We start from the raw sequence: 13,008 nt of genomic DNA, 5'->3' as shown, positions 1-13,008 counted from the left end.
GATAAATGTAGGCTACTTTCAATAAAATGTCAAACATATTAGGAAAACTTTAGCTGTGTTTCTATGTGTCATGAGAATAAGCAAATAAGCAGCTAACATTCTGTATAGAGCGAATGCGAAACCCATCCAAAGTATTTGCACCAGGTGCATTTTATCATAACGCACACCCAGCATATCTGGTTAAAAAAGTCACTGCTCGCCACTGCTGTATAGCCTATAGTAATTACAACTTTTTAAAAACATTTCCACGTTTTATGTTTTTTTTTTTAAATGTTTTTATAAAACATTTTATGTTTTATTTTATGTTTGTGCTTTTGGAAATTAACCTTCATCATCCCGTAAGGCGTATTTTGCATTATAGGCTAATTTTTAGCACAAAGTATGTTATTTCTGCGAATGTAACTGTTGCAAGAGTAATAGGTCACTTGATTATTATTTTTTTCATATCGGTGTGTATGTTCACCCACAATGGTATATTTAAGAATTAACTGGGAATTATCACGTTGTGGCAGTGGAACTTTTGTGAACCTGTGCAAAACAGTCCCACACCCTCTTTAGGCCCTGTTATATAGTACATACAAACAGTATTACTTTAATTTAACATGAGTAGTTAATACGTGAAGATAACATTGTCTCTTTCGTAATTAATAACAGTGCTTGCTCACATCTTGTCGAAAGTTCTTCATACCATGATTAAAGGGGACATATCATGCTAAATCCACTTTTTTAGCCCTTAAATGCATTTTGTTGTATATTTGGAGTGTTTAGAAGTACAGAAAATTTGAAATTATTCTCTTCAGGTGCTTCGTTGATATCTTTATATTCTGTTTTGGTCATATTTTTCAACCTGTTCCGATTTTTCTGTTCTCTATGACGTTTTTTGAACTATTACGTCACAGTATTTGCAGCGGAACTGCCAAATAAGGACATTGACTTCCGGCCCACCACTTCGAGCAATCCGCCATTTTTATTTCTCGCTGCAATTTTGTAGTCCAAGCTAAAGGATGCAGAAGATGTTCGGTTGTTGGATGTAGTAACCCACACGCTTCATTACACCGTCTAATGTAGATGAACTGCCGCGCTTGTGACAGGGCCATAGACTGTAAAAAATAGGACAGGGCGCATGTTTAACTGAAAGAACGAGCGGGGAGAGAGACCCGGTCGCGCTCGCACTCTCTCTCTTCTGAGCCAGGCGAAAGTGTAAACAAGACTTCACCGTCTCCAAACTAGACGCTGTCTTGCTCTCTCTCCCTCGCACATATTAATCAAAATAAATCGACACAGTGGTAAAAGGTTGGAAGACCAAAGTTTCATGTGTAAATAGAGTAACACACCATTGCGATACATCCATAAGAAGACGTTGTTCTGCGTCGTCATTTTCATCTCGCTCCGGCTCCGACTCTGGCTCGAACATGTAAGGCTGGCTGGATAAGTCTTCCGTTGTTGACGTTTTGTTAACGTGTGAATAAAACGTTTCTGTGCCGCTAGATAATCGTATCTCTGCTATCAAACTACAAAAATGTCAGAACGGGGTGGAGTTGAACCGAGTGTCACCGCTACAACCTGGAGAGGGGACGGGGTATGAAGTGTCTCAATTGTATTTAAAGAGACCGCACCAAAATGAGTTGCTCTCAGACGCACATCAGAAAAGGGGTAGAAAAGGGCCCTGTGGAGCTATAATAATGAGGAATTCAGACCCAAGCATTGCAGTTCCGCTTTATATAGACTACAAATGTATGATTTATATGTAAAAAGGAACGATTTAAAAGCATGATATGTCTCCTTTAAAGTAGTGGAGCGCAACCAAGTAATCAGTGTAGCTTGGAGCCTCCCTCTGTTTGTGAAAATAATCACTACATGACTTCTCTAGCAACCAACAGTCTATGTTGGGAGGGCTTTCTGCACTGTATTTGCGGGTTGTTTAAGTGCTGTGAAATGGGGACATTTTCGGGGGCAGCTCAAGCCGGGACAGAACTCCAAAACCGGGACTGTCCCCAGAAAACGAGATATGCACAAAATTAGATAATGCTTATTAAATTTAAATAGATTCAAAAGTAACCCCAAATATACCTGTAAAGACACACATAAGCCTCTTTTATGTGTAAAATATGGTGTGTTCCCTTCTCTCTTGAAGTCAAATGAGAAATGCTAATAAGCTAATGCTAACTGGCTAATGCTAATGCATATGATACATTAAATTACAGTTAATTACTGTACATAACAATGAAAATGAACATTACTAACATGCTAATTATTAACTCGGTTTACCAAAGAAACCAACATGTATTGGATTGAACTGCCAGCATTACATTATGTAACCGGCAGAGTAGTCACTGTCTGGATGAAGTTTGTCCCTCTGCAGCTACGGTAGCCCTTGACGTCACGATGCCCAGCTAGCCGCTGAGTGGCTAACAATTCATTGATGGCTAGACCAGTTTCTATAAAACAGTTTTCACTGTCGGCTAATTCCCTGGTGTCTAGATTCCCAAGTCTACAGTCCTGTTACTGTTTGGATGTGTGGTTCCCCTGTGCAACCAAGGTATGTGTAAATGTTTATATGATGTAGCAAGCTAAGCATTTAGTATTATTTATCTAATACTGGGCTATTGGAAAATAGGTGTCAGACTGATTGCCAGACGCTTCCGGGTAGTCGTGCTGTGTACTACCGAAGGTATTTTTGTGCATTTTACTTTGAGTCATAATGTGGGTGTCATTGTTGGTACATGATATGCATTTTAATGAGCACATTTGCACATAGGTCTTGGGCAAGGCACCCGCCGGGTAGCTGTACCGCAATTAAGACGCATCTAAAAGGTAAATGTTTATTGTGTTACGGGGAGAACCAGTGTGTTAGGATCAATAGCCTTGAACACATGCAAAATTAGTCTGATTGTGTTTGGCTGTGTTAATGGTCATCTCTTAATAGAAATGTATTTAATGAATATGCTGTGTGTAACAACTGTTATGTAGGATTGAGAAGCAAGGGCTGTTTTTCCACTGTGCCATTTCGTATGTCACATTGAGGTAAACAAATAGAATGTTTGCTATGAAATGTTTGTTATGCTACGTGACTATTATCTGTGCATGTGTATATCAAGTATGGGTGTGACGAGACGCTTACTCCACGAGACGAGACGAGACACGAGATTGGGTTCACGAGAACGAGACAGACGAGATTTTTACACAATTTTTAAGAAATCCTCAATGATGAAATGTATGAATGGAAAATAGTCTTTTATTCAACTGAAAATCACAAAATGCAAAACAATTTAGGTGCATTTTGAAATCAACATGTTATTTTACTTCTAATTTAATGAATTCTATGCAGTAAAGGACATGCAAACACTGCAAAATGTTTTGCTATAAACTCTACCGTCTGGCTTCTCCCCTGTACGATTTCACATGAGAAATCTAACTCCTTTCCACAAATCGAACATAAAAAATAAATAAAACAGTATAAATAAAATTAATATAAATAACTGAAATAACACTTTAAATGCAAACAGTAAGTGTGTATCCATAATCAAAGTAGCCTACTGCTCTCTCAAAACTACAAGTTCAAACAGAAAAAAAAATTTTCTTCAAGCATGAAAAAGAGATAAATTAACTACACAGAACAGACTAATATTATGGGCATGTTCTTTTTCAAGAATATAAGCATGTCGACGATTTCTGGCAGCAGTTGAGACCTTTGGGCAGTAAGGGCTGCACGATATGAGGAAAAGCTGCGATGTGCGATAACATTGTTTAATATTGCGATGTCGATATGACTTGTGATATGTGAATGTTAGCTATACTGTTCCCATGTCTTAGTGCTTTAATAGGTTCTTTGCGCAATAGGTCAAATGTTTATTACCTGCCTGGTTCAGATTACACTATTTTAGCGCGATTTTGGCACGATCCATTTCGTGGAGATTCGTAAAGGACAACGGGCGTCGGGACGCAAGATTCGATCGTTTAATTTCGTATAGTGTGTCATAGTGGGCGACAACCTACGCGTCTGCGATGCTTCAGGACATCACGACAGAAAGACTAGCATGTTTAATTTTAACGGTCCTCCACGACGGGTTGAGTGTGAGCGAGAGTGAGTGTGCGCGAGTGAGTGAGAGTGCGAGCAACAGTGAGTGTGCGTGTGTGCGCGCGCGAGTGAGCGTGTGTGTGTGTGTGCGCGCGCGAGTGAGTGAGTGAGCGAGGGACAGTGAGTGCGTGTGTGTGCGCGGAGTGTGTGTGTGATTGGCCCGGCACACAAATGATTTAAAAGTGGCAGGGGCATCTTCAATACTAATTTCACCCTCACGCTCCATCACGCTGACATCACAACAACTCACGAGACAAAAGGCTTGTTTGAGATGAGCAAAATCTGCGCAGAATCGATCACCGGTGATCAGCGCGAGATGCATGCCGGTTAGAAATGTGTCCGAGTGCGGTCCGCCTTGCTCTGATGTCATACTGACGTATGTCAAAAATCTCTCGCGATCGCAAGGCGGATGTGTCGGATTCTGCAGGCGAGCGCAGTTGCTCTCCACTGACTGCGCTGATCAAAAGCATGATGGGAAATGACTTGCTGACGACACAGCTTAATGCTCATTGGTTTAAACAACTGTGATGTATTGTTCTCTTTTAAAATGTTTGATTTTAAAACTCTAATATCATGTTTTATGTGTATATTTTATGTGTGAATATTCCCAAACTATCTGACAGTGCGATCTCTTTGGGTTATGCAATTTCATTTTTATAAAAAAATAAAATAAATAAAAACACATATGTCTGTATTAAAGAAAAAAATATTGATAAACATGTATTTGGAATGGAATTAAATAACAAGTACTTTGGGTGTCTTGTTCATTTTATTTATTTTAATATAAAAGCAACAGAACTTAAATTACATCCAGTTTATTAGCAACACCGTGCACGAGCGTGAATATCGTGAATCCCGCAATATCCATCTTTGATCTCACAGGTGTCAGAGCGAGAAGAGAGAACTGTCCGTCTTGCCTGCGCTTTTTTCACTCCTCCCCTCACTGCAGCCGCCTACTCTCGCACACATTTCAGGCGAGGCTAGGCGCATCTCAAACAAGCCTAAAGTTTCACCTCGACGAGAAATCTCGTCGCGTTTTAATCTCGTCACACCCCTAATATCAAGCACTAATTTTAATGATTTTGTGTTTGCAGGCAGATTGCCCCTGCTGCTTTGCCTTGTCTAAATTAAGTTTATTGATAGTTTTGCCTTTCTTTATATTTTCTTTTCTTTCTTTTGTTTGGTTATAGTGCCCTCCGTCTAGTGCCCCTGTCCGACCGATGTGGTATTGGCTGTTCCAGTAGTTTATACAGTCTTGTTAAGATTCTGCCCAGCTGTATATTCTATCCATCCTGCTAGTGATAACGACCTCCTCGTCCTTGTCCTCCTTCTCCAGAGTACTAGAGCAGCTGCTCACAGGAGAGGTTCCTGGGTCCGTCTTCGCGCACTGCACCACGTATTGTAGTGGTAAACTGCACCTCACAATATTGATTGAATCACTTGCTTGTAGTGGTTGTGCCTATGCGTGTGTGTGTGCGTGTATGCATTTGACTGTAGGCACCAGAGTTCAGAGCACAGTTGGTGAACTTCACGCTTATCCCGGACAGGTAACCTACCTTGACAGCGAATCAGTATTGTCCTGTTACATTGCTAATTATATTGTCCCTGGTAGCAGCCAATACCAGTCCTGGTCTCTCCCTGTAGGCCAAGCCTGTTCGTTTGTACCTATTGTGCTTCTATCATGACGGTGTGGCACTTTTAATTATATTATTGACTAATAAAATAGTGTTATTTTTCTACTGAAAGCACGTCTCTGTCTAGTTCATCTTGGGTGTATTTCTATGAACCTGCTTGCCTTAGATTAGGTATTCAGCAGTTAATGTGCAAAGTATGTCTTGGTGTGAGAGGCATCAGGTGGCTTAGTCAAGAACCTTTAAGCCTAGATCTGGTCAAAGTTTCATAAGGTCACAATTAGGAAACTATGCTTCTCATTTCTTATTTGTGCAACCTTGTTTTCTGGCATCTCAGCTCAACGGACTGTTCGAGACAATGTGTGGAAAAAATTGAGAGGCAAGAGTGTGTAAAGAGATGAACATCCAGTTCAAAGAAGACTTTTCAAAGGAAGATCTCAAAGCTCATGCTAAGTTGTGGCCAAAAGTGCAAGAAGCTAGAAAATATGGCAAAAGAGCCTTTCTAAAAGATGGCTATGCAGTCATTGATGGACGCATAATTGATGATCCCAGTAAGGTGACACTCAGGCTCTTGTTCAAGCATTCAAGGTTTGCCATGTATATATTAGATATAAATAATCTGGGGCCGTATTCACAAAACATCTTAAGGCTAAAAGTAGCTCCTAACTTGCTGATTTAGGAGAAACTCTTAGAAATAATGGGCATGTCAGTCCTAATTTTAGACTCCTTAATTGTTGTCCTAAAAGTTTTTCACAAAGCATTTTAGCACTAAACCCAGCTCCTAAATCTGTAAACAGTTAGGGGTAGTCAAGAGGACTCCTAAATCACTAAGACCAAATCCTAACCAAACAATCCTAGAATAATAAAAAGGCAAAAACACCCCCCAATTTTTTTTTAAAGAAAATAATAATAATAAAGTATTTGGCATGCTGTCCGAGGGGAGGGCTCCGAGCTCGGAATTTAGCCCAAACCCAGAGTACTGGCGGTGGCGGAGGGATGCAGAAGTCGAGGTAACTTGGTGAGTCGGCTGTATATGTGTCACAAATCAAGCCTCCGTGGCTCCCTCTGATCACCACCAGAGGGCTCCCTCACCGGAGTACTAACTTTGACTCAGACTACGTTTCCCATCATTCCATGCCTGTTACTGATTACAGTCACACCTGATCCTCATTCCATGGACTATTTATGACACACACACTCACTGTGAAGTCTTGTTCTTGCCATTGCAGACATTTCTGAGCATTTTTCCCAGTATATTGATCTCTTGTGTTTGACCTTGGACTGTTTTCCTCGTATTTCTGTATTGCTGCCTGCCCTTCTGATCTTCTGCCTGTTTACCTGGATTTATCCTTTTGTCTGCTGCCTGCCCTGATCCATTGCCTGTTGCATGATTACATTTCTGCCTTGCCTTTGATATCTCTGTTGCTGGTGTTTGACCTCTGTCCGTTGTTATTCTACTATCTTAAATAAAGCTGCACATGGATCCCACTTCTGCTGACTCATCATTACAATATGCCTCCCCTCGAGCTGATTAAATAGACTATTTGAATGTGCTCCTCATGAACTTTGTTTATAAAACATAATTTTTCACTTGAATTCTGCAATCTCTCGAGATGCAGACATAAGAGGCTGACAATTAGCTGAACATATACTTGTTTAATTAGTGACACTTAGCCTACATTTTAAAATGTATATTTGAATATGGCAACATTTTTATTTTAAAATCTTATTTGAATGTGGCAACATTTTTATTTTAAAACCTTTATTTTAATATGGCAACATGATACCTCATTCTACAATATTTCTATGATTAAATCACTGACAGAGATCCCTCCCCTATTAGTGTGCATAGTTAGTAAGTGTTATATATTACTATGTATTTATGGTTATAATAACATAGTGGCTAATAGAGAAATGTTTGAGAAACGTGGTAATCTGGAATGGAATGGAAAATGGATTATTTTTGAATGGAAAATAATTTATAAATCAGAAATTGTGGGGCAACAAAGAAGTTCACATTCTGTGTATAATGATACTATATTTAATTTGTGTACAACAACATATGTGATTGACTACTGGAGGGTATCTAACCCAAACAGTATTTAACATACATGGTTTAACCCCTAAGGAAACCGACAATGTTCGAGACTAGATTATTGGATTATTTCTAGTGAATTATGTAATGATGTCTCAGATTGTATAATTTCAGTTTCCCCACTTACAGGTCATTGGTTACTCTGTCCTTATCAATTTATATGATACCTCAGATCTCTCCTAATTTTTGGAAATTCAATAATGACTTGTTAAAGAATGATAGATTTTATCAACATGTGGTATCTCTCATTGAGGAGATTTAAAAGGTAGATATGTCTAACATTAACATCTAACTGATTAGGAAAATACATTTATTGGCAGTTAATACACAAGAATCAACAGGAAAAAAACATAAAATGTGTCAGGTTATGTCTGTAACCATGGTTCCCTGAAAAGGGAACGAGACGCTGCATTGGAAGTTTAGGATGCTATGGGAATGCGTCTGCGTGATTGAGTCTTGAAGCATGTGTGAAATCAGTCCAGTCCAGTCGTTCAAAGGCACGCAGGAAGTACAATAGTTCCCTATTCAGGTCCAAAAGTGTTTGAACTTTGGGGGAGTTACATCTGCTTTTCAGATGCTAGTGAGAAAGGTTATGGCATCATATCCTATTTACTTCTGCATAATGATTAACAACTTGCACATTCCTTTCTTCTGATGAGTAAAGTGACACATTAAGATCTATTACTATCCTTATCCAGAGCTCACAGCTGCCACACTTGCTAGTCATATGGACAGGTTGTGGAAGAAGGAACTAAGACGCAATTTCAAGATTCTGTTTTATTGGACCGACAGCACCTCAGTGCTTAAATACATTCAGAATGAGACTTCAAGATTCAAATGCTTTGTGGCAAAAGGAGTTGCTGAAATTGTATAGGTGTCTGAAGTCACACAATGGAGGAATGCAAATTCATCTATTAAATCAGCTGATTTAGCATCCAGAGGTTTAAAGGTGGATTCATTTTTGAAAAGCCTAAAATGGATTTCTAGTTCTTCATTTCTTGTTCGACCACAAGAGGAATGGCCAATGGATCCTACACTGTCAGAAATAGGGGTACAGTAGGAGTCCATTTCTGTCCCCCAAGGTACAATCTACACTAACGTACCCCATAGGGCTTATTATTGGACTTCAAGGTACATATATGTACCTTTTTGAGGCTCAAAAAGCATTAAAAGGTACATATATGTACCGTTTCTTTTAAAGGTTAAGGTACAATATTGTACCCTTGAGGGTACAGCCCCAGTGGCAAGCCATTGTACCCCTAAAGGTACAATTATGTACTTTATTTTCTGAGAGTGTACTGATATTGGAGTATCCTTGTGACCCAGAGATAAAAGGGAGTATTCTGGTAAATACAGTAGCCTACAAGTTCATCAAGAGTTTGATGGTTTGTTAATCACTACTCTTCTTGGATGCAATTGAAGAAAGCTGTAGCTTGGATCATTCGACTGAGAAAGATTCTAACTGACCTCAGCAAGGAAAGAAAAAACTGATCTGACTGTTCTGATATGAATAAGTCACAACAAGAGATGACGTTAACAAGAAAATGCATAAGTTCAGATCCAGTGTGCCTTCAAATTAGTTGTCTTTGGAGGAAATGACAAAGGCTAAATTGGAAATCATTCTTTTTTGCCTCCCAAAAATATGGCTAGATTAGTCCCCTCTATAGACTCAACCCAGTACTCCACTCAGATGTCATCAGAGTTGGTGGACATTTTGACAAAGAGTGTATATGCAGGTGTCTCCATAGAACTACAGGTCATTAGCAGATAGCAGATTTGCCACAAGACAGAGTTACTCCTGACCACCGTTCACACATGTGGGAGTGGATTGCTTTGGTCCCTTTGAGATAAAGCTGGGAATAAGCATTATTAAACATTATGTAGTAATCTTCACATGTTTGACGATTAGGGGTGTTCACCTTGAAATATCAGCTTCTCTCATTAATTTGTGCATTAAGCCACTTTATCACACGTCTAAGAAAAATATATGAGATTCGTTCAGGTAATGGAACTGACTTTGTTGAGGCTCAGAGTGAACAACAGGATGCAATGAGAAATTGGAACCACGATCAGATCAACACATTTCTGCTTCAGAAAGGGATCCTGCATGGTTCGCACTTTGGAGGAATATGGGACAGATTTATAAGATCAGTAAGTAAGATTTTGAGTTGTATTCTTGGCAGACAAAGTTTGGATGAAGATGGTCTATACACTCTTTTGTGAAGTTTAGTTAATTTCTTGTAATCGTCCTATATCCAGAGCATCTATGGATATTAATGATTAGGAAGCGCTTACTAAACGATTTGTATTCTTGTATTCATGGATTATGGGAAGGATTATTCACAGAATACAAGATAAAAGAGGGTTAACATGACAAGTGAGACTCAAGATCAAGAATACATACTTGAACAGGCCCATCTCTAAGATTTGCCTTCTTGAAGCGGAGGACTCTAAAAACAGATTCATGACTGACTTATGAGAGCTCTCAAATGACTTACTGACATTTTGACAGATTTGCTTGACTAAAGATTTTGACTGTAGACAGTTTATTTGACAGATTGACTTTCTTCAGTTGATTATGGACATTGCTCACACATTGAAGAATTGGACATTTGCAAACATACACATTTGTGTATACATACAGTATGTATTTGTGAAAATAAGAAGCAATATATGCATCTATGAATGTAAACGTGATTTATTTGGATTGTTTTGGTGTGATTGTGTTGTGATGGTGATTATTACAGTTTTGAATGTAATAATCAGGGGCTGAAATGTAAGTGCATGAAAGGTTTAATGTCTCTTATTTTGAAAATGTGTCACTTCTGGTTAGTTGACATGATACATGGGCATAGGTGAGTCTTTTCTTGACAGTTTCCTGTGTAGAGGCATGGAGGTAGGGAGTGAGTAGTTTTTTTTTCAAATTGTGTTTGTTTTTCTAATTTTGATTAGATAAAATAATCATTAATGATCCAATCCAGTGTAGGTCATAAAGCTGCAGATGGCAAACATTTAACTTAAGACAATATTATTCACGTGATGTTCAATAATTATTATAATTATATAATTAATTTTTTTTTACATTTTATTCAAAGTCAGAGTACTTGTTGTTGATTATTATAGAGCCTATTTGATTTACTTTACCCCTAAATGTTAATTAATGCATTAACTATCATTTAATGAAGGTTGCCTTTATACACGCATGAATCCATATGACTCCAGATGTAGTTGAGGTTAGCTTATTCATTCTTTTTTTAATATTTCATTTATTGGCATTCATAACAAATATACAGAAAATCCACTATGTAACAAGAAGAAGGGAAAAAGGAAAGAACATTCTTAACCCACTCCCACAATATTTCCCCCTTCCCCTTATAGCCCTTTACTCATTCTTGATTAGCTCATGCATTCACTACTTATTAGTTCATGTTGAAGTATTAGTTCAAGTAATTAGCATATAATTCTGATTATGTACACTTATTGAACCCATAACTTTTATAAATAAAATTATATTTCACAAATTATTTCATAATTATATTTCTAATGTTGATTAATGTCAGAAATATCAATATGATCAAGTTGATAAATGAGACTACACCATTTAAAGTATACTCAAAGTACACTACTTTCTATAGTGCCTTTAAACTGCAATCATGTTATTTCCTTTGTCAATGATTTCTCATTTCTCAACTCACCCATCCTCATTCCCAAATTTTCAAACCCAAGAGTGAATGAAACAGCTTTTGATTTATACATCAGGTAAGGTATTTCTTCAGTTATTTCCTAAAATAATTTCAAAAAATGTATTTACTCACTGAGGACAAGTCTGGGATTTCCATTATGTTGAAAAAGTGTTGTTCCTGTAAATCTCTTGATCCTTTTTGTTTGCTCCTCTCTTCTGCTCTCCTCAAATGTTTCATGCAGCTCTTCCGTGTTAAATTATATTATGTGGTGTAATAATGCAGTGCTTATCCTCTTTCTTGGTCTCTGCACTTTACACTCAACCTCAAACAACAAGTTATGTAAGTTCAGACAGCCTTTCTTCTATTCACTTTTCCACAATGATTATCACAGAAATCTGAGTCCCACTCCTCCTCTCTCTCTCTCTCTCTCTCTCTCTCTCTCTCTCTCACCCCCACCCCCACACACTTACACATGGGGGGTGTGGCCTGAAGTCTGAATATCCACCACAATATAAGGACTTTAGTCCTCATAATATAGGTCAAACATACACACACACACACGCACGCACACACACACACACACACACGCACACACATGTACGCACGCACGCACACACACACACACACACACAAACACACACATACGCACACACTTTTGTTTGAACTTTCCATGCACTTGTATTGTTCTTATTTCCTCATGGATATTGTTGGCTGGCCCCCAGAATGTAGGTTAATATTCTTTTGTTACACTATAATATCCTACTTTATCCACAAATTGTTTCTCCTTAAAAGCTTTTTAAGTAGAGCACTGCTGTACCTTTTAGAAAACAAACAAACAAACAAACACTTTGTTAACAGAAATTTAATTTAATTTATTTATGATGTTATGACAATAAGACTCTTCCCAGGGCCAGTGGAGCCCCTCAAATACTAGTTTTTGGTTGGTACAGGAAGTTAGTGTTTTTCTTGGAGACTCCAAGAAAAACTCCAAGACCCCCCCCCCCCCCCCTCCCCCCCCCCCCCAGCTCGAAATCCTGGAACTCTGTAAAGAAAAATCTTAGGAATGTATTTCAACCTCTCTTTCAGCTCCTGTAATTATCATTGGCTGCCTGTCAAGTGTCAAGTGACTGACAGTTTCAGAAGACTGACTGAAAGCATATCAGCTTAAAAAGCTGGAGCAAAACTGCAGGGGCAAGCTCATCAATGACATTTACAATTCAATCAGCTTGATCCAATGAAAAGGAAAAGGAAGAATGATTTAAAGGGGTCACAACATGGATTTTTTTTCTATTTGAAAATTCCTTTAGGTTCATTTATAATGTTAATTAAGGGTTTTCCACAGAAAGAAAGTCATATATTCACTAAAATTGTTATTTTCAACCATCAGTCTGACCATCTGTTTGAAATGATCTGTTTTAAGGGGGATTCTCCTATAAGGATTGCCAGTAAATGGCCATATATGGTTGGCTAACATCATTAAATATAGATATAAAAAAATATATCAACATCCCCTTGTTATTG

General features: G+C 38.3%; 1 protein-coding gene across 1 annotated transcript in view; it reads right to left on the bottom strand.

Moving 5' to 3' along the window:
* Nucleotides 1-11,947, bottom strand: part of LOC311065807 (cytosolic sulfotransferase 3-like) — a 37,635-nt gene extending 25,688 nt beyond the window's left edge. The window contains exon 1 of the mRNA XM_084086566.1: nt 11,620-11,947. Within this exon, the coding sequence (XP_083942692.1) occupies nt 11,620-11,724 (105 nt within the window). The 5' untranslated portion in view covers nt 11,725-11,947. The remainder of the gene's footprint in view (nt 1-11,619) is intronic.
* Nucleotides 11,948-13,008: the final 1,061 nt, after the last annotated feature.

Source organism: Abramis brama, assembly GCF_963993115.1.
Source record: "Abramis brama genome assembly, chromosome: 16".
Taxonomy (NCBI): domain Eukaryota; kingdom Metazoa; phylum Chordata; class Actinopteri; order Cypriniformes; family Leuciscidae; genus Abramis; species Abramis brama.
The sequence above is the reverse complement of the archived record's forward strand: the minus strand, read 5'-3'. Positions and strand labels throughout refer to the sequence as shown.